The 18,762-nt window shown below is 40.7% G+C and overlaps 2 protein-coding genes across 3 annotated transcripts in view; both read right to left on the bottom strand.

Moving 5' to 3' along the window:
• Nucleotides 1–5,896: 5,896 nt before the first annotated feature.
• Nucleotides 5,897–8,410, bottom strand: LOC146473087 (failed axon connections homolog). Its single transcript, XM_085118807.1, has 2 exons — nucleotides 8,003–8,410; nucleotides 5,897–6,444 (listed from the first exon to the last, which is right to left on the bottom strand). The coding sequence occupies exons 1-2, from the start codon at nucleotides 8,395–8,397 to the stop codon at nucleotides 6,009–6,011; spliced, it is 831 nt and encodes a 276-aa protein (XP_084974933.1). The 5' UTR covers nucleotides 8,398–8,410; the 3' UTR covers nucleotides 5,897–6,008.
• Nucleotides 8,411–14,788: 6,378 nt separating this feature from the next.
• Nucleotides 14,789–18,762, bottom strand: part of LOC146473086 (coiled-coil domain-containing protein 186-like) — a 19,376-nt gene continuing 15,402 nt past the window's right edge. The window contains exons 17-21 of one of the 2 annotated variants that reach the window (XM_085118819.1): nucleotides 18,703–18,762; nucleotides 18,142–18,211; nucleotides 17,514–17,576; nucleotides 16,750–16,899; nucleotides 14,789–16,241 (exon numbers count right to left, since the gene is read on the bottom strand). The exon at nucleotides 18,703–18,762 is cut by the window's right edge and continues 152 nt beyond it. In XM_085118819.1, coding sequence (XP_084974945.1) covers nucleotides 16,161–16,241; nucleotides 16,750–16,899; nucleotides 17,514–17,576; nucleotides 18,142–18,211; nucleotides 18,703–18,762 — 424 coding nt within the window. In that variant the 3' untranslated portion in view covers nucleotides 14,789–16,160. The remainder of the gene's footprint in view (nucleotides 16,242–16,749; nucleotides 16,900–17,513; nucleotides 17,577–18,141; nucleotides 18,212–18,702) is intronic. The other variant, XM_085118820.1, reaches the window with a different exon arrangement.

Genomic DNA, 18,762 nt, shown 5'->3' with positions numbered 1-18,762 from the left:
TTGAACTCTGTGTATTTATTCTCATTCTAGTCAACGCCAAGCGACAAATGACAACAAAAATCTACAACGATGAAACGGAGACTTTAATTTGCATCCTATTTGCCAAAGGCGTCAGTCGACTCTCTCTAAAATATCAGTTCTAATACCAGCTACAATGAAACATGTTTCTCACACACTGACAGGAAGAAATACATATCATACCAACTGTGAAAACTGTAAAATAAAATGAAAAATTTAACACCCAAGATGATAATACACTATCTGGATCTCAGGGCGCCTTCCATTTTTCAGAACTGGCGGCTGGTTCAATTATTTCGCAAACGGAATGCACCAATTTGAACAACAGTTTTATTGTCACTGTTTTGAATTGCTTCAAAATGGCGCACACTTTTCTTGGAATGTACCATGTTGAAGAATTCAGAGAATCTTTCCTTCAAATTGATACACTCCATTTACGGAATTTAAGATTTAAAAAATCACTAAGTCGAGAATTAAAAGTGTCAACGGAATTCGATTTTAGAATTTCGCAGGCAGAGAGTTGCATTGTCTTAAAAAGCTCCCAGAAAAAAAGAAAAAAATGAAGACATCTTTAGAGGATTTGTACCCATTAAAGATAAAAAGATGACTATTGTGTGTTCTGGTGGGTAATCATATTGATGTCAAGCAATCCGTTGCTACTCCAATTCTTTACAATACCGCAACATTTACTCATTGATCAACGACGTCTTTACAAGCTGAAGCAACCACAGACAGCAAGGTTTAATCAAAGGAGACAGAGGTACGGTCAGCAGTAGTGCTTACGCTAAACCATTTTAACCTGATCAAGGCAGTAAACGTTGGGTAAGTGAAGAAAAATTCAAGTGTTCCCCGTCTAAGGCTTAAAAAAAAAAAAACCCAGCTTGCCCCGGAAACTATAAAGTACTCATTAGTCAGCCTCCGCCATTTTCGATGCCATCGAAATTATTGATATTGCATGGTGAAGCGAAATCTTATTGCTTTACTGTAAGTTGTGTTCCTGAAAGCATGTTTCATTCTCTTTAGTAGTTTCACAGTGATTTCGTTCATTTCGACATGCTCCGAATAAAATACAATATCCAAACTCTCGCATATAAACAAAAACAAAGGCGTGGCTGACTGGGCCCTTTAAGGTAGCTTAGTTGTATTAACCGTGTATTTACAACAACTAAAAGTATATTGATTAAATTATTAAATGAACTCAGAATATAGAGAACATACCTGTTCTTTTTAGTTCTTTCCTTGTGACTTGGAAAATCACCCATTCCATCAGTATTACGGTTTGTTTTCACTGTGTCCCTCATTTATAATAAATTATAACAAAAATGACCGCGATAGGGCAAACATGGCTCTGACGTGTGATGTAGGAGTAGGATGTGGGAGTTACGGCTTTCGTGTTTGACAACTGAACGCGCACACTTTTGACACAAAAACAAAATTCCGTGATGTCTTCTTTAGAATTTTACCTCGGCGCTGGCTACTCCGTCATAAAGTTAACCCGAATGCAATACATCACGTGAGGCATTTTTAAAGGTAGATATAATAATACAGCAATTAATTAAAATACTTATGAAGCCGAATTACAAAAATAAGATAACAATATAATCCACTAGTTTGGGTTTGCGATTTAAAGTAACGATTGCGTAACGCTGCTACAAAAAATTCTTCCATTCACTCTACCGATGGCTTATTCGAATAACTTTCTAAGGAAGAAGGTCAGCTTTCTTTGTGTGATTTGGCGGTTTACACGGTCCATTTCGAGATCATTGGTTCCATAAACTCTGCTGCCTTTGGAAGTTTGGCCTCACGGCCACTGGTGTGTGGAAGCGGCTTGGTGGCTTTTGTACTTTAGTGGTTCATGTCGTGTACCCACTGCTTTGGATTTGGGGTACAGTGAAAGAAGAACCCGTGCCAGCCATTTAATTAAGTATAGAGTTCCTCTAGCAAATAAAGGCGTTTAAAAGTTCTCATTTTTTCCAAGAACAATTAGAGAATGGAGCTCCCTTCCCGAAGAAATTGTGACGGCAACTTCAATTGGCCATATTAAATTGAAATTAGTTGATCTTTTTAAAAGTATTTTAAATGGCTAGTTTTTAATACGTACAGATGTTTTTGTTTCTTTTCAGGATTTTTACCGACTTAATAAAGGTAAGATGTAGACGTCTGCTTACTTTTTAGTTATACGTTGTACCAAAAGCACTAAACTTATCGAATTCCATTTCAAATTCTTGCAAAGACGAATGCCAATTAATATTTTTTTTATGTAAAATTGGGTTACAGGACAACACTAACTGTGCGTTTTGTAAAGACACACCGGAAACATTAATTCATCTTTTCTGGTCATGTGACATAACGTAACATAATCTTTTTGGAATGATGTGAACGAATGGTTGAGGAAAGCTCATTTGGTATCCGAAGACTTTGCAAGGGAAAACACTATCGCCTTGGGGCTGAGGCCGGACACTTCAAAATTTGCACTCTAAATAAATTACTGTCTCCTATTAGCGCGATATGGTGAGGTGAGCTAAAACAAAAGCAAAACTTCCCATCCTTTTGCAATACCTGCATCTACTGAAATCAAGGCATGAGCTAGAATCAAACAGTGGGAACAGCAGAAAATGGGAACCTCTTGTAGATTTTATACCTATGTGAACATCTAATTACTGTTAATTTTTCCTCCACCCCCCCCCCCCCCCCCCACTTACTTCCCTGGCATTTTACTTAACTTTGAGCGTATTATTTCTAAGACATGTAAAACTGTTTTGCACAACTTTAGTACTGCAAGCACTTTAAATATTATTAGTATTGTAACAAATTGCAAGTATACTGTATTGTGAGCATTGTAAGTATTATTACTTGTAAATATAGCATGTATATTGTTAGTATAGTAATCATTGTAAGTATTGTAAGTAGGGCTTTATATTGTAATTATTGTATTATGTGTCATATGAGGTTAATAAAATTGAAAAAAAAATAACGTAAAATAAAGACGTTGATAAGTTCTCATTTTTTCCAAGAACAATTAAAGAATGGAACTCGATTCCCGAAGAAATAGTGACAGCAACTTCAATTGACCATATCAAATTTAAATTAGGCGATCTTTTTAAAAGTGATTAAATAGCTAGGTTTTAATACGTACAGACTTTTTTGTTTTAATAGTTGGTGTGATATCTTTTCAGGATTCTTACCGACTTAATAAAGGTAAGATGTAGATGTTGGGCAACTGCTCTATCCTTAGACTATGGCCCTTCCGGGAGGCTTAGCCAGCGCCACTTTACCATCTCCACTCAAAGGAACTGGTCCCATCCGATCCCTGATACCTTGACCAGTGAGAGGCGGCATTTGACCATGAACTGTGAATGATGAAGGACAAGCTTCATTCATTGCTGTTCAGCGTCAGGTGGTAATGCCTGTCCACCGAGAATTCGCAATTTTTTTTATCTCGAAAAAATCTCGCACCGTCATAATTTCAACATGGATACTGACTTCGCTGGCTTTTTTACTTGTTATGCTGAATTTTGCGTCAGTTCTAGAATGATGTTAAAATCCTATTTTTACGTGATATGACCACCGACAACTGGCCACGCTTCCACTGAGCGCCTTTAGCCCAAGTACGGAGACCACACAAGGGAAAGAAAAAAAATTCGACCTCAGGGAGAAGAGAACCTACGACCTCTGGATTTGATCAACCGTTGCTCTACCGAGCGAGCTACAAGGCCGGGAGGGAGCCGTTCGTGGGTGATAGTCTAGCCTCATAGCTTCTCCAATCCATCATTTGTCTTTAGTGCTGGCATCAAACATTCATTGTACCCTTCACATTTCCATACTTCTTTATTACAAACACTTTTCAAATGCAGACAAATGACATTTGTGTCTATTGCCTACCATTCATTTACTAAATCCTCCTCTAATTCCTAATCCCCCCTTCAAGTTTTAACATACCAAACCAGTGGAGAACTTGTGGGGGGGGGGGGGGGGGCTGAAGCCCAACGGCCTGATTCTTGAAAGTCCCCTTAACTGTCCTGTCCTGACACGTATTTCTTGAAATACGTTTTAATGATTGACATCAGTGTTGATTTAAACTTGTCAATGTGTTGCCTAAAACAAACAAAATTTAAAAATTTAGCTTTCAAAATCAATAAATAATAAATCTCCGATGAGAAAAATTGCACATGTGAAATAGTTTTCAGTCCTGCCTACCAGGTTATTAGGCCCTCCAAGAAACAGGCCCCAGGCCTATTTCTTGTAAAGGAAAATTTGTTCAGGAGGGTAACTTAAATGTAGTACTTGATCTGGAACTGAACTAAACAACCTTGCCAAGGAAGATTACAGCATCACTGACTGATTCCCTGATTATTTAAGGAAGTTTATAATATGAAAACCACTTAACATGTAATACTACTTCTTTTTCTGTGTGTATGTTTATAAAATTTTGAACATCAGCCTTGCTAATTTATACAATCAGTTACTTAGCAGTTATGCCAATGTAATTATTCTAACACCACATACTTTTGAGAATGAAGTATTTTTCAGTGAGTGACACAGGTTTACTCAGAAAAAGGAAATCTGAGTGCTCCTGTCAGGAGTCGAACCCAAGACCTTTCGATTACTAGTTTGGATGCTCCACCACTGAACTACAGGAGACTTGTGGGAGCTAAGGCCATTAACTTTGGTTCATGAGACAAACATCCTGCCCACTGCTAGGATAAGAATGTCAATGTGTGACATATGCGCAAATTATGGAATAAATGTGATGGTATATTTTAAGCCTGGTGAAGAAATGACATTTTCCTTATATCTTCTTGTTGAATTTAATTTCCAAACCTTGATTTCCCTTTCTTCTTTCTATCCTGTGTAAGACAAATTGATCTACCATCTTGGGTAGTTTGTGACCGAAGTCTTCTTACTACAGTGTACATGTGTTATATGCACAGCTGTCATATGTGTCACATTCCTGACACATTATGACGTCATGAAAACAGAATTTCAACAGATGTTCTCTCCTGACGAGTGAGAAGATCTGGTATGAGATTAGGTTTTGTTATCAGGCTTAAAGTAAGAGGGGTCCTAGGTCAGGAAAATGTGGCCCACATGGCTTAAGCTTAGCCTGGTTTCTGTAGCATGAAGTAATTCAGGGAATTGCTACTCCCACCCCCAGTAGTATGTCACCAGTAATCATTTATACACCTGGGTGAAGAGAGACAATGTGGAACAAAGTTTCTTGGAAACAACACAGTAATGAAGAGACCAAGCTAGCCTCAGACCATCGACCCTCTGGTTGTCCAATCAAAGTCTAAAGCAGTAATGACTACACCACCTTGCCTCCACACTATAATCAGGTACAATACATGTATGCATCAGTACAACATATATATGTATCAAAACAGCAAATTTGGTGGAGTGTACTGAAGATTACAGTCAATCCATGTCATGCGTGACCGGTATTTTTGAAATTTGAATGGAGTTTTTTGAAATTTACATGTCAGTTTTGAACATCGCCGGCGAGATTTCAGATTTCCTGTAGAAATTATCCTAGTTTATTGATGGTATAAAGCTATGAATTTTTCTTCACAGTACAGCATTCGGTAGTTCAAAACTAACAATCGTTTCCAAGTGCTTTGAATTTTTTTTGTTCAGTTAATGTGACTTTTTCAGAAAGAATTCTCAAGATTCCATTCAAATACCGGACATTACAAGAAGGAATTTGAATGTTCATTTCATTGTCGGAAAAACTGGTCACATGTGACGGTAAAATCTTTCTCTTATCGTATCTTATCTTAGACTGACTGTAACATTAAGAGGATTATAGGATAGAACACAGTTTCAAACTTTCAAATTAAGTCAGTATGGACAATTTACTCCAAAAGATGAATAGCCACAATGAATAACGGAGATAAAATTTGTCTATCACATAGACCTTGACTAGTATAAAGAGTTCAATGGTAAATGTTACTCAGTTAACTTCACACCTTTCACGCAAATATGAAAGTTTCTCATGATTCAGAATGAAACTTTTTTCTTAGTTGAATTTCCTTATCCCAGTCAGACCAATATGTCTCCTTCATCCTGTCACAATAGGCAACCAAATTGTTGAACTCACTATGAATCACGGCATACTGGGGGGAATATTTATCTTGCCACACCATTTGTGCCAGGAAACCAAATACTGATGCATCTACCACAGTAGGCTCCTGACCCATGACATATGGCTTGGCCTCTAAATAATCAGACAGCGTTTGTAAGTCCTTCCTGGCAATGGTATAAATTTCATCTTTACTGTGGCGACCTATACCATGACCATCCAATGTCCGCTTCACTCTTCTCTGGACCAAGGAGACAATAAAGTCACCTTTTCTTTTTGATACTTTTGGGAAGAAAAGCTCTTTTATATATTGTGGATTATCAATCCAGCGATGGTAAACCATTGTCCTGGAAGGAAATATAAATGAACAATTGAGTACTGGGATTTTAAGAAAATTCAACATAATTGGATTTTTCCAGCCAGGTGAGGCCAGGTGAGTGGTCAATAATCCATAGCCTTTCTCTAAAAACCTATAATAATCCATAACCCTAAAATCCTAACAGGGCCTCCCAGGTGGAGTCTTTTACTGCAAATCGTGCTTCCCGCAGGCTGGGCCTTTGAATGGTTTCTGCTGCTTAAAACATGAAGAAATCAGGGTAATTTCTTGGTTGATTTAGATACAAAATGGAGTAGACCAGTAAAATCTTGCTATATCTCATTTTTAAGTCCAAGTTTAACCAATGTATACTCATTCTTCACTCCTCTCTGGACAGAAGATATTCATCAGCATTTCACGTGAAGCTTCCAGTACATATAATGTTCTCCTTTCTTTGTAGCTAATTGCACTGGGTGATTAGAGCTAGCTTCTTATAGAAGTTGAAGGTGACATGGGATGCACTTAGAAGTCTGAACTTAACACTTCTCTACTCTATACTTGCATTTCCACCCTTTTCTTTGTCGGCAAAAAATAAATTGAAATTGCAATTGTTTTCCTGGATTCCATTGATACTGATATGCAAATATGCTCTCCAATATTTTTATGTTTTCCTCGTCTACCTGATTCTTATTGGATCAGTCTCCTGGACTCAAAGCATAATGACTAGTCTCCTACATTGGAAACCAGATCTGCCTGAAATATATTATACGGTTATTAGGCTAAACGTTTACCTTTTACTTTGCCATAACCAAAGCATTCCCACCCCGGGATTCCCACTCTGCAAATTGAAATTCCTCTCTTGTCTTCATTTTCTCAATCTTGTTGGATTTTACATGCAAGTATCAGTAAAATTACAAGTGATCATCTAATAGGCCTTATCACGGTTTTTGACGCCATTTTGACGAGTAGGCAAACATGTCTTGAAATAACAGTGTTTTTATGGAAAACCAATGTCAAATAATTTTCATAATTTCAAAGGATTTTACAGAAAATAACTGAGGAATGGAGCTGTTCTAGAAAGCATCTAGTTGCATTTTGACATTTCCATACATATTTTGCCTGTATAGCGAACCAGCCGTGAACTGCTACGAAAAATAGTTCACGCGAAAAAATACAGGGAAATGTATGGAAAGATCAAAACACGACTGGACGGTTTCTGGCACATCTACATCCCTCCAATTTTTTCTTCTTAAAATCCTTTGCATAGTGCCAAAAGTTTCCAATTCCTGAATATTTCAGAAGCAATGTTTTCTGAAAATTAGTTGACATCGGATTTCGACACAAACACTGTTATTTCAAGACGTGCTTGCCTACTGGTCAAAATGGCTTCGAAAACCGTGATAAGGCCTATTCTTCCATCTGCTTGGGGGCAGGAGGGGTGGGGGTAACATCTATGAGAAAAAGTAGCTATGGAAACACAAGTCTGCTAATTATTTCCAAGGGAAAGCAACTCTGCAGTATTTCTTGCAGTCTCCCCCTCCTTCATCTCTTACGGTCCTCAATCTCTCCCCTCCCCGTACTCAGCTTACCAATAAGTATTCTCCTCTACCATGGTCTTGATGGCGTGGGAAACAGCCTTCTCAGCCTTGCTTAGCTTGTCATCTAAGGACACCTTGAATTCCTCGTTCAGGAAACTAATGCAGAAGTTGGAATCGGGAATTTTCATGCCGTTATATTCGATCCATGGTATTTTGCCTTTTGAAGAGTTCTTTGGGACGAAAGAATTCTCGTAGGGAATATCTGCCATTCGAAGATACGTTTCCAACTTAAGCGCAAAGTTAGAAATCATGGGAACTCTTTCAGAGATGGGCGGCTGATGTAGCAACACAACACCATTAGGAACAGTGACTTTTGGAGCATTAAAACCCGCAATAGCATCCTTCAAGAAAACACGGACTACAAGTGTTCTCAGTCGGCCCGCCATCTTGTACCCACCAGCCAACAGACGGTAGGTACCTTATATATGGTAATTATTATGTCCCCAACTATTGGGGCTCCGTACATCACGGAAGTTTTTTATATAAACGGTAGCGATACAAAACATGACGTTTCGGTGACAACATGTCACCATTATCAAATGCAAATTGTTGATGGATTCTCCTGTCGATACGATAGATGAGTAGGCAGACAAGTCATTTGCCGAGGTGGGTCCTCAAGTGACCCACACAAGCGGCCACAGATGCTGCATGAGAATGAGTCCACAGAAGGGGGTTGCTGTTTCCTCCTCTCTTTCTTTGCTAGGATCACAGCTGCTCTGTTGGCTTCAAAGTGTTTCGTACCGTGCGTGCACTGGTATGTTCAAAGAGCTCTGTCACAAGCAGTTGCTTCCCAAGAGTTCGCGTCAATGTTGCAGCTCTTGAGGTTCGCCTTCAAGTGTCCTTGTACCTCTTGAAGGGTCTTCCCTGGTCGCGATGCCCCTCCTTCAGCTGTCCGCACAGTAGCATCTTTGGGATCCTGTCATCCTCCATTAGGACGATATCCATCTCAGCTGGCACTTGATGATCAAGCAATCAATGCTGGGGAGGCCGCACTTCTCCAGGACCTGGAGATTGGACACTCTGTCCTGCCACTTGATGTTGCAGATCTTGAGCAGACATCGTTAGTGAAACTGCTCCAACTGCTGGATGTGCCGGCGGTAGGTGGTCCACGTCTCGCAGCAATACAGAAGCGTGAGCAGGACCACAGCTCTGTATACGACAATCTTAGTGGAGAAGCGGATGCCGTTGTCTTACCAAAGTCTCTTTGTCAGTCGGCTTTAGGCCGCACTTGCCTTTCCAAAGCGCTGCATCATATTATTGTCCAGGGATCCACTGCTTGTAACAGTGCTACCGAGATAGCAGAACCTGTCCGCAATCTCGATCGATGGGAGGAGCTGGTGGTGCATTGGCAATCTGTGATGGCGAGGGCTGAAACATGGCTTCAGTCTTTCCAAGGCTGATCGTCAGCCCGAATGGTCTACAGGCAGCTTCGAAGCGATCCGTGATGTATTGCATGGCTTTATGAGAGTGTGGAACCAGCGCACAGTCGTCTGCGAAGAGGAGCTCCCGTAGGGTGGCCTCGAACACTTTGGTCTTGGCTTGGAGTCTTTGCAGGTTGAAGAGTTTCCCATCAGTGCGAAACTGGATGGACACTCCTCTGTCGCAATCGCTGAAGGCATCGAACAACATCGCTGTAAACAGGATGGAGAACAAAGTCGGGGCGAGGACGCAGTCCTGCTTCACTCCGTTGCTCACCTGGAAGGGATCCGAGGCGTCGCCGTTCTCAAAGACTCTGGCTTGCATGTTATCGTAGAAGGAGGCTATCAGTGCTGTAAGCTTGTCTGGACATCCATACTTCTTCAGGATCTTCCACAGGCCATTCTGGTTCACGGTATCGAAGGCCTTGGGGAGGTCTAAAAACACCAGGTGGAGCTCCTGATTCTGCTCACGGTATTTCTCCTGTAGCTGACGGAGAGCAAAAATTATATCGCTGGTGCCCCTGCCTGCGCGAAATCCGCACTGCGATTCAGGGACGATGGAATCAGCGATGTTTGTAATGAGTCTGTTGAGTATTATCCTGGCAAGAAACTTCCCAGCGATGCAAAGGAGTGATATCCCGCGGTGATTGTCACAGGATGTCTTGTCTCCCTTCCTCTTGTAAATGTGCACTATAGATGCATACTTGAAGTCTTGCGGAACGTGCCCCGCTTCCCAGATAGACCTTAACAGGGACCAGGGACGATAGCTGCTCCAGGAGCATGTCACCTCCATTCTTGTAGATGTAGGCAGGAATCCCATCTGCTCCAGGTGCCCTCCCAGGTAATGTCTGCTTCAAAGCCTTGGCAAGCTCAGCACTGGTTGGGGGGTCTGCCGGCGATTCCTTCACAGGTAGTTGTGGCAGTGATGCAATCGCCTCGCCAGAATTGGTTGACTCTCCGTTCAGGGACACTGTTGAAGTGTTCAGCCCAGCGTGCAAGGATGTCAGTCTTCTCCGTCAGCAAGGTGGACTGGTCAGATGATCGGACTGGGGTGGAACCAGATGCCTGCCTGTGGTGTGAAGGCCGCCATGAAATGTTTTCACGTCGTGGTTATCAGCTGCTGCTTGTAGCTCCTCAGCTTTCATCTCCCACCAGTCGTTCTTCATCTTCCGCAGTTTCTGCTGGAGAAGCTGCCTCGCCTGCTGGTAGTCCTGTTTCTCCTTGCTGCTGGTCTTGTCGTCAAGGTGATCCTTGTTGGCCTTGTGCAGCTTGTCGATGAGCTTCTTGATGTCTTCTTTATTCTCATCGAACCAGTCTTGCTGTTTTCTCTTCACGAAACCAAGGGTATCTGCTGCGGCACTGTAGACAGCCTCTTGAAGGACCTCCTCCTCTCATACAGCGAGTGATCTGAACATCACGTCGGTCCTTTTGGCACACTATAGCGTAGTCAAGCATGTGCCACTGCCTTGATCGAGGATGCATCCAAGTTTTCTTGAACTTGTCCGCTTGCTGGAAGATCGTATTGGTGATGCACAACTCGTGCTGGGCACACAGCGATAGCAGCATCAGTCCGTTGGGGTTGCACTTTCCAGTCCCCTGGCGTCTTAGGACGTTCGATTAGGAGGGGTGCTGGACTCCAACTCGTGCGTTGAAATCTCCAAGGATGATGAGCTTGTCCTTACTGCTGACTTCCGATAGAACACGGTTGAGATCCTCATAGAAGGCTTCCTTGATATCGTCAGAATTGGTCATAGTAGGAGCATAGGCGCTAATGACGTTGACAAAGCAGTCCTTTGTGAGCTTGAGACGCAGGGTCATCAGTCGATCGTTGATCCCACGAGATAGGCTGTCCAGCTGCCTTGCCAGCTTGGTACAAATAGCAAATCCAACATCGGAGGTTCTTGGGGCGTCTTCAGGCTTCCCAATGCAGTAGAAGGTGTAGCCTCCACCAACTTCCTCGAGCTGCGTTTCCCCAGCGAATCTGGTCTCACTCAGAGCTGCTATGTCGATCGACCTGGTACTGGCCTAGCGTCCTGGCGATGAGCGCAGTGCGTCGCTTTGGTCTGTCTCGTCTATCTAGCAAAGTCTGTACGTTCCATGCCCCAAAGGTTAGGGGCTTCCTCATCAACTTCTTCCTGTTGTTTCGACCGCTTGGTTGGATGCCCAGGCAGGCGCGGTTTCCTGCCAGGTGCGTCGTGAGGTAGGCTTTCTTTAGGGATCCTTTTATCTCCCCCTCCCCTTGTGGGAAGAGCAGTGCTGTCCCTGAAGAGGGCTGCTCTGTCGCTGTGGGTGGATACGAACACTGCATCTACCCCTGTCTTCAATAGACGACCATCGCCGCACAGCCGCCTGCGTGCAGAGTCAAGGCTAAGAACTCTCAGCAGCATCCTCTACCTGTTCCCGTCACCTCTTCTCCATCGCCGCAGGACGTGATTACACGGTTGGGTACTGGGTGGCGCCTAGCTAGTTTTCGGCGACCTGTTTGCGTGACCATCACATGAATTTTTAAAGTGAAGAAGGGGTGTGCAGCTCCGTCTCCACCCTCTCGCCTACTGCCGCTCATAGTCCAACAGGTGCAGGAACTGCCACGTGTAAGACGGCCCCAGCAGGTGCAGCTTGTTTGTTCGGAGTATCCATCTCCTAGGAAGATTTCCGGCCAAGGATGTTTAGCTCCTCCCACCCTCATTAAGGGTGAGATATCCCGTGCCAGATCCCACCTGACATTTCAAAGTCTCATCGCGGTGGCAAATTGTTAGAGTCTGGGTAATTGTCGAGAGTCGAGAGTATCTCTCTTCTGACAAAGATAATTTATTGATTTTTTTTGTTAGTCCAAGAAGAACAGCCCCCAGGAAAAATCCCGTGGCAGAGTTCAAATCCACGGCGGTACAACAACGCATAGGTGGCGGTGGCGGCTCACGCAGCCTATATAATTCGCATCGCGCGAATTACATTTAAATCCATACACAACGCATTGCTGGTTTACTAGGGAAGGCTTTGTTTCCGTAACTTTCAAATCTTCTGAGATTTTCTTGCTTGTAAAAACCAGTTTTGACACCCACAGACTCCATTCCAGCGAAACTGTTCACTTAGTTATATATATTCTTTTTAATTTTTTCACATCTCCATTTATTTAATATATTTTACCACTTTCATTTCTATATATAACGTTACCATTCTTTTAATAATTTTCATTTGATAATGGTGACATGTCACCGCCGAACCGTCATGTTTTTATATCGCTACTGTTTATTCTAAACTGATTATTGTGTCCCCAACTTCTTTATATATTGCGTTGTCCTCCTAATCTGTTATCGTGTTACTCTGTTACCATGTTACTCTGTTACCTTGTTATCCTGTTATCTTGCTACTCTGTTATTGTGTTACTCTGTTACCATGTTACTCTGTTACCTTGTTATCCTGTTATCTTGCTACTCTGTTATCTTGTTACTCTGTTATTGTGTTACTCTGTTAATGCGTTACTCTCTTACCTTGTTACCCTGTTACTCTCTTAGAAACTTACCTTGTTACACTGTTACCTTGGTACTGTTACCTTGTTACTTTGTTACCTGTTTACCTTGTCGCTCCGTTACCTTGTTACCTTTTTAACCTGTTACCTTGTTACTCTGTTACTTTGTTGCCTTATTACTTTGCTGCTTTGTTACTCTCTTATCTTGTTACTATGCTGTTTCTTTATTTTACTTTATTTCTTTGTTGTCTTGTTAACTCTCCAGGAAGATCAAAGATGAGGCGTGCTGCCTTATTTTGTAACACTTGTTGCTCAGACAACAAGGTGGCATTTCCCCGCACGTGCGTACCTTAAAATCCAATAAAATGAAATTGATTATAAAATATACATAAAATAACAAATTTATCTTGGGCCTTTAGAGGATCTTCTTTGACCGCAGTTCGTGGAATTTAGGGTGGTAAAGCAAAAGATATCCTGTTTTCAAGCAGGTTATCCTGGATACTAAAAAGTGACAAAATGACGCACAAGTCACGGTTTATTACTGTGGCCGGTGAAAAAACCTTCTACGCTCTCGCAATTATTCATATTCATAAACATAAGGAGGTTGGCACTGTTAAGGTCTTCACTTTATTTTGCAATGATAAGTAGGGGCCTTCGTCTTTTTGTCAGCGAGCACTCTGATAAGAATCGTTATATATATTTTCTCACTTCGTGAGTGGGCGGGATTCTCTAAATCATGCAATCTGATTGGTTCCGATAACGGGTGTAGTTTTACGATCTTGTCCGCTAACCTTGGCGGATTTGTTGTAATACCTTTTTTGTGCGCAAAATAAAATAAAAATAAATAAAATGCTATTTGCCGGCCTAGGGCGTTGCGTATTGGAAAAACTGTTCCCTCTGTCTTAAGTATGGCCTTTAGTTTGGCCAGTGAATTAGTCAACTTTAGCAACGACGACGCAACGGCAAAAAAAATGTGAAAATGTAACATGGATTTGCTGCGGGGAACTTGACGAACTTTCTCTATTTCTTCTTTAATAAAACGGTGTGTATATCCTCTCTTGATTTAATGTGTCGTGAGTGCGTCGGGACGTGTGTTAAAGAACTCGTCCGTGGAACAAATTCTTCTAACTCGTAAGGCCATGCTTAACGGAATTGTTTGGTATGAGATTGGTGGCAGGATGATTTATGTTTGTCTGTAGGCTTAACAAACAAGTCGTCTCCAATCTGCTGTTGATGAGCATTATGCTAACATCAAGAAAGTGGATTTCGCTGTAAGAGAAGCTAGGAACTCGTGAATTTGATTGTAGGATGTAGGTTGTTTCAATATGTGATAAAATTATTTAAAAGGTCTGTGTCCTCTTAATGGTCTCCCAAATTAAAGGTTCGAATCTACGGTTGGGTTCATAATCATCTGTCATCTACTATAACACGTTGACGATTTTTAACCGCAAAACGCTGTTAAAAATTTCTCTTATGACCACCTCAATACTTCCCCCCAAAAGGTCTTACAATAGTTCACAAAATGAATAAATTAAATGAAAAATCATCAACTTATGTTATTCTTTTCGCGTTCTTTGTGTGCATTTTCATCCAAGTCGATAGACGCTTCAGCTGTCGGTAGTCATGTGCTGGGCTGTTTTGTGCGCAAGTCGATCAAAGTCTTGATACTGATTTTTTATTTATTTATTTATTTATTTATTTATTTATTTATTTATTTATTTATTTTTTTTAACAACACTAGAGTACAGAGCGTTTAAGAACTTGGATGAAAATGCACACAACAGAAAACGAAAAGATAATTTTAATTTATTTTCCCAAGTATTGTGGGTACCCTATGGTTCCCCTCAAGTGGAAGTACGTGATAGGAAACGAAACAAAAACCACTCGTTACAGTCCATTCACAAAAACCTTTATATACACATTCTGTACATGTACTAACTTATAAATTAAACAATACAATGATTTTGTAATTCATTCATTACATTAACTTTGATATATTCTCATTTGTTTTGAACTTATTATCCCCATTTTGTTTGTAACCCATTTAACGTAATTTGAATGTGCTATCTGCGCAAAGCGAGTTCAAACAATATGAAATACTTAAAATATAAAATACCTTACTTGCTGACATGTTACGAGTCAGAACTACAACAGGTTTCGTATATTATTCGTTTCCTAAAATTCCATGACTTCTCTGACCATATGAGAGAAAATCATGACTTTGGACATCCTGAAATGCCACACTATAATTAATCTGTCACGTCTTTATGGGAAAATATTTGATCCTAGAAAATATGCAGGCAGCAATATAAACAGTTCATATGCGGTCTGGCAAAAAGCAAAAGTAGACAGATTACAAGGTCATTTGCCATAAATTGAGACAACAATCTTGTTATGATCAGGGAAAAGTAGAATTTTCTATGATTTTTCAGGATTTCCGGGGAGGAATTTTACAGTATTGTAATTCCGTGACTTTTCAGAATTTCCATGACCCGCGCGAACCCTGTACAAAGCATAAATGGACATGTGATAGAGCAGCTTGCCAATGAAAAACAAAAACCTGCCAACATTACTCAAGCGAAACCCAGTTTTCCAATAAAGGGTAGAATACTAGAGTAATAAAATATGCATAAAAAGGAACAAAAACAAGAACATGAAGGAAGGAAGCATATAGCGTGACCGCTCTTTCTGTGGTTCCCGAGTGCTAACTTGTTCGAGTACCTAACACGGCCATATTTATTTTCTGCACTGAATGGAGAACTTTCCCTGCCTTGTCATTGTTTAGTAATGATGAAGATTTTTTCAGTTTATGGCGTTTTTCCTTCTAACTACCAACTACAAATGGCAACTGAACCTGTTCCCATGTCACTGTCACAGTTGAATGACACCGGTACCTTTTTCCCCTTCCTCCTACACTCGATTTAGCATCTTCTGCACTGAAAAGTTCGAACCTCAACAAAATGTTTCCTTACATCCGCGGGTTAAACCAGTTTTTTAACCAAAGTGGCCGTCCAAAGTCAACATTCCAATCTAAAGTTCGATAAAAGTACTGCGACACCTGTGATGCCTGATGTCCAACTGTGGGCAGAGAGGACTACGCTACTTCGACACTTGTGAAGCATCCGTTGATATTCACGTTTCGCTGTCACTGAAGAACTACGTTGAAAGATGCTAATAAATGGATTATAAAGATCCCAATCACGTCCACCATGGATGCATTTTTGCCACTCTTCCATCTTTTCAAGCCAGTGCATCATTTAGCATCTCATGACCTTCTGTTTCTTTTCAATGTTTGAAGTTCTTCGTTTAATCTAGTTATCTCGTCTCCCAAGGTATCGAGGTTTTCCTACCATAAATACAGAATATGTCAATAAACTTGTTTCCACCTGAGTGTCAAAACCAATGTAATCACTCAATCACAACAAACGCAAACAGAACAATGAACCATGTACCCTGCGAGCAGAGGCCCTTCGATCTCCCTCGATCTTCCGACTTATCTGGGACGATCGAAGGACCACTGCTCGCAGGGTATGAACCATGCGGAACTGGAAAACAAGTGCAACAAAGGTAACTGATCTAAGTTCAACTTCTATGCGGGTGGGAAACAATTAATGCACCACGTAAAGCAAAATCGAACAGGTGCACATTACTTTCGAAACATCGTTGAAAACCGCCCAACTGCCGTTAAAACTGTGAAGCGACTAACTTACAAAAGGGAAAATTCTTAAAGTACAAATAACTAACAGTGTGGAATAAAACTCAGAAGTTGTAACTCAATATCTTCATCATCTACAATCAATGAAATATTTCTCTTTCCATATAAAAGCAACACAAGAAGTAATTTTTGTTGTTACCTTTAAAGTAATATTTTTAAGAATCGTGTCCTCCAGCACAGCCTGTAGCTTTTTGTTGATCTCAAGGGACAAATCAAGGTTCATGTCTGGATCCACGGCCTTGGACGAGTAAACAGACGCCATAATGCCACCATGACGGGCCACCTGGGCCTAAAATACAACACAGGATGCGCCTGTTAGAGATACAAGCTTCAACATCACTTGTAGCAAGAAACGATGAGCTATTTTTTTTTATTCAAAATGGCTTAATTTGTGGTTAAGATAGAAAGTTTGCAGATAGCTTTTAAACAATGGATTCAAAAGAAGTTCACTATTTAAAAGAATCAACCATTCACTGGGTGTACTTGAAGTTTAGGAACTATTTAAGTTATTTGTGGATCGATTTTAAACATTCAATAAGATTAGGAAGTCACTAGCATCACGTTCAGAGCCGTTAATATAGGCTTCACACAAATACTTGAAAATTGCGAAAAAATTGCCGGTCAGTCGTATCATTCAAACAAAAGCCGTGACAGCGAAGACAAGTACAAACTAAAGTTCATGGAACAGAGATACATTCCTGTAACTGTCCGCCAAAAACGAATTTCAGGTAAAACAACACCAAACTACATCCAAGCCAATGAGAAAATTGAAAATCGCCGAGTTGCTAGGAAAGCAAATGGTACTAAAACAATTTCCAACATACGTTAAGCAACAATTTACAATATTTTTTTCTCTAACTTTCCTGACTGACGGTTTAAAAGTGCAGGTAGGGACAAAGGCACCTGTGAATTATTCCGCGCGAGGAATGGGGAAGAGGGGCGCGTACAGGATCCACGCTTGTGAACCTTTTAAGGAAGAGACATGGGTAAAGAACAAGTGTTTAGTGCATAATTATCCTACCGTGCTTTTACAAATTAAACGTCCCACTATTATAGTATGTTTTTGTTCGCTGATCAATAAACTAACATTATGATAGATTGTTCATCAAGTGTGTTGACTGAAGATTTCGCTTTAGCTTGTCAGAGTCTTATTAAATTGCCTAAGAGGGAAGTCAAGAAAGGTCAGTCAGGTTACCAAGTTTAGAGTTCACTTAAGTTTATTCATCGATTACTTTTCCTTTTATTAGGTTTATATCCTTTAGCAATAATTTTCAAGTGTTCACACAGAACTGACGTGGAGAAATTGTGAGAAAAACGGCTAAACTGTCACTTAAAAGCATCCATTTACAAACTTTACACTTTTCATTTATTTAATAACTTAGCCTTTACTGCACAAAAACTGTAATACTAAAGAATTTTACAAAGACAGAAAATCAATGAATTAAAACAGAATATTTCCAAACCATAGCCAAGCCGATTTACTTTACTGGTTTAACATGCTCCTTGCTTCAGGGGTGTTCTGATTACTTACCTTATGGATGTCTGATCTGGGCGGAGCTAGTGTTCCAGCTTGCTCTCGTAACACATAATAATGGATAATTCTGTGATGAGCACAGTGAAATGGCATCCATTAAAATTACAAAGTACACTACTCTACATAAGCAACTTAATGTGCAATAATTTTTAAATCAATTACTGTGCACCAGGACTCGGCCGTATGACCAAGATCAATGGTGCATTTTTACAATAAAATAATTAATAACATTTCTTTTATGACAAAGGAAAAATGTAAGGTAGATGTAAGAGTAGTAATGTTTGATGGTCCACACAAATAACACCAGATCCCACTGGTTCTCTCCTGGAGTGCTGGCACACAAGGACAAAAACAAAAGGCTAAACAACAGATAACATGCACGGACACAATATTAAAAAAAACAAAAAAAACAAGGAGAATACAATGAGAAATCCCTCGAATAGCCAATGAAAAACTCAGCCGAATACTGTAAGCACATGAGCTCAGGATCCACCACGTTCCTAAGCACCCCTTCTGATGCCCAAAAGTGTGGGCTGCACAGTCAGTGTGGGAACTTACTTGCTTTTCTTTTGGATTTCATCTACCAGAGCTGCTACATGTTCCTCCATGAATTCCAGC

Source organism: Pavona decussata, unplaced genomic scaffold, assembly GCF_977016875.1.
Source record: "Pavona decussata unplaced genomic scaffold, jaPavDecu1.1 SCAFFOLD_95, whole genome shotgun sequence".
Lineage (NCBI taxonomy): Eukaryota > Metazoa > Cnidaria > Anthozoa > Scleractinia > Agariciidae > Pavona > Pavona decussata.
Note: the sequence above shows the minus strand (reverse complement) of the source record. Positions and strands in the feature narration are given on the sequence as shown.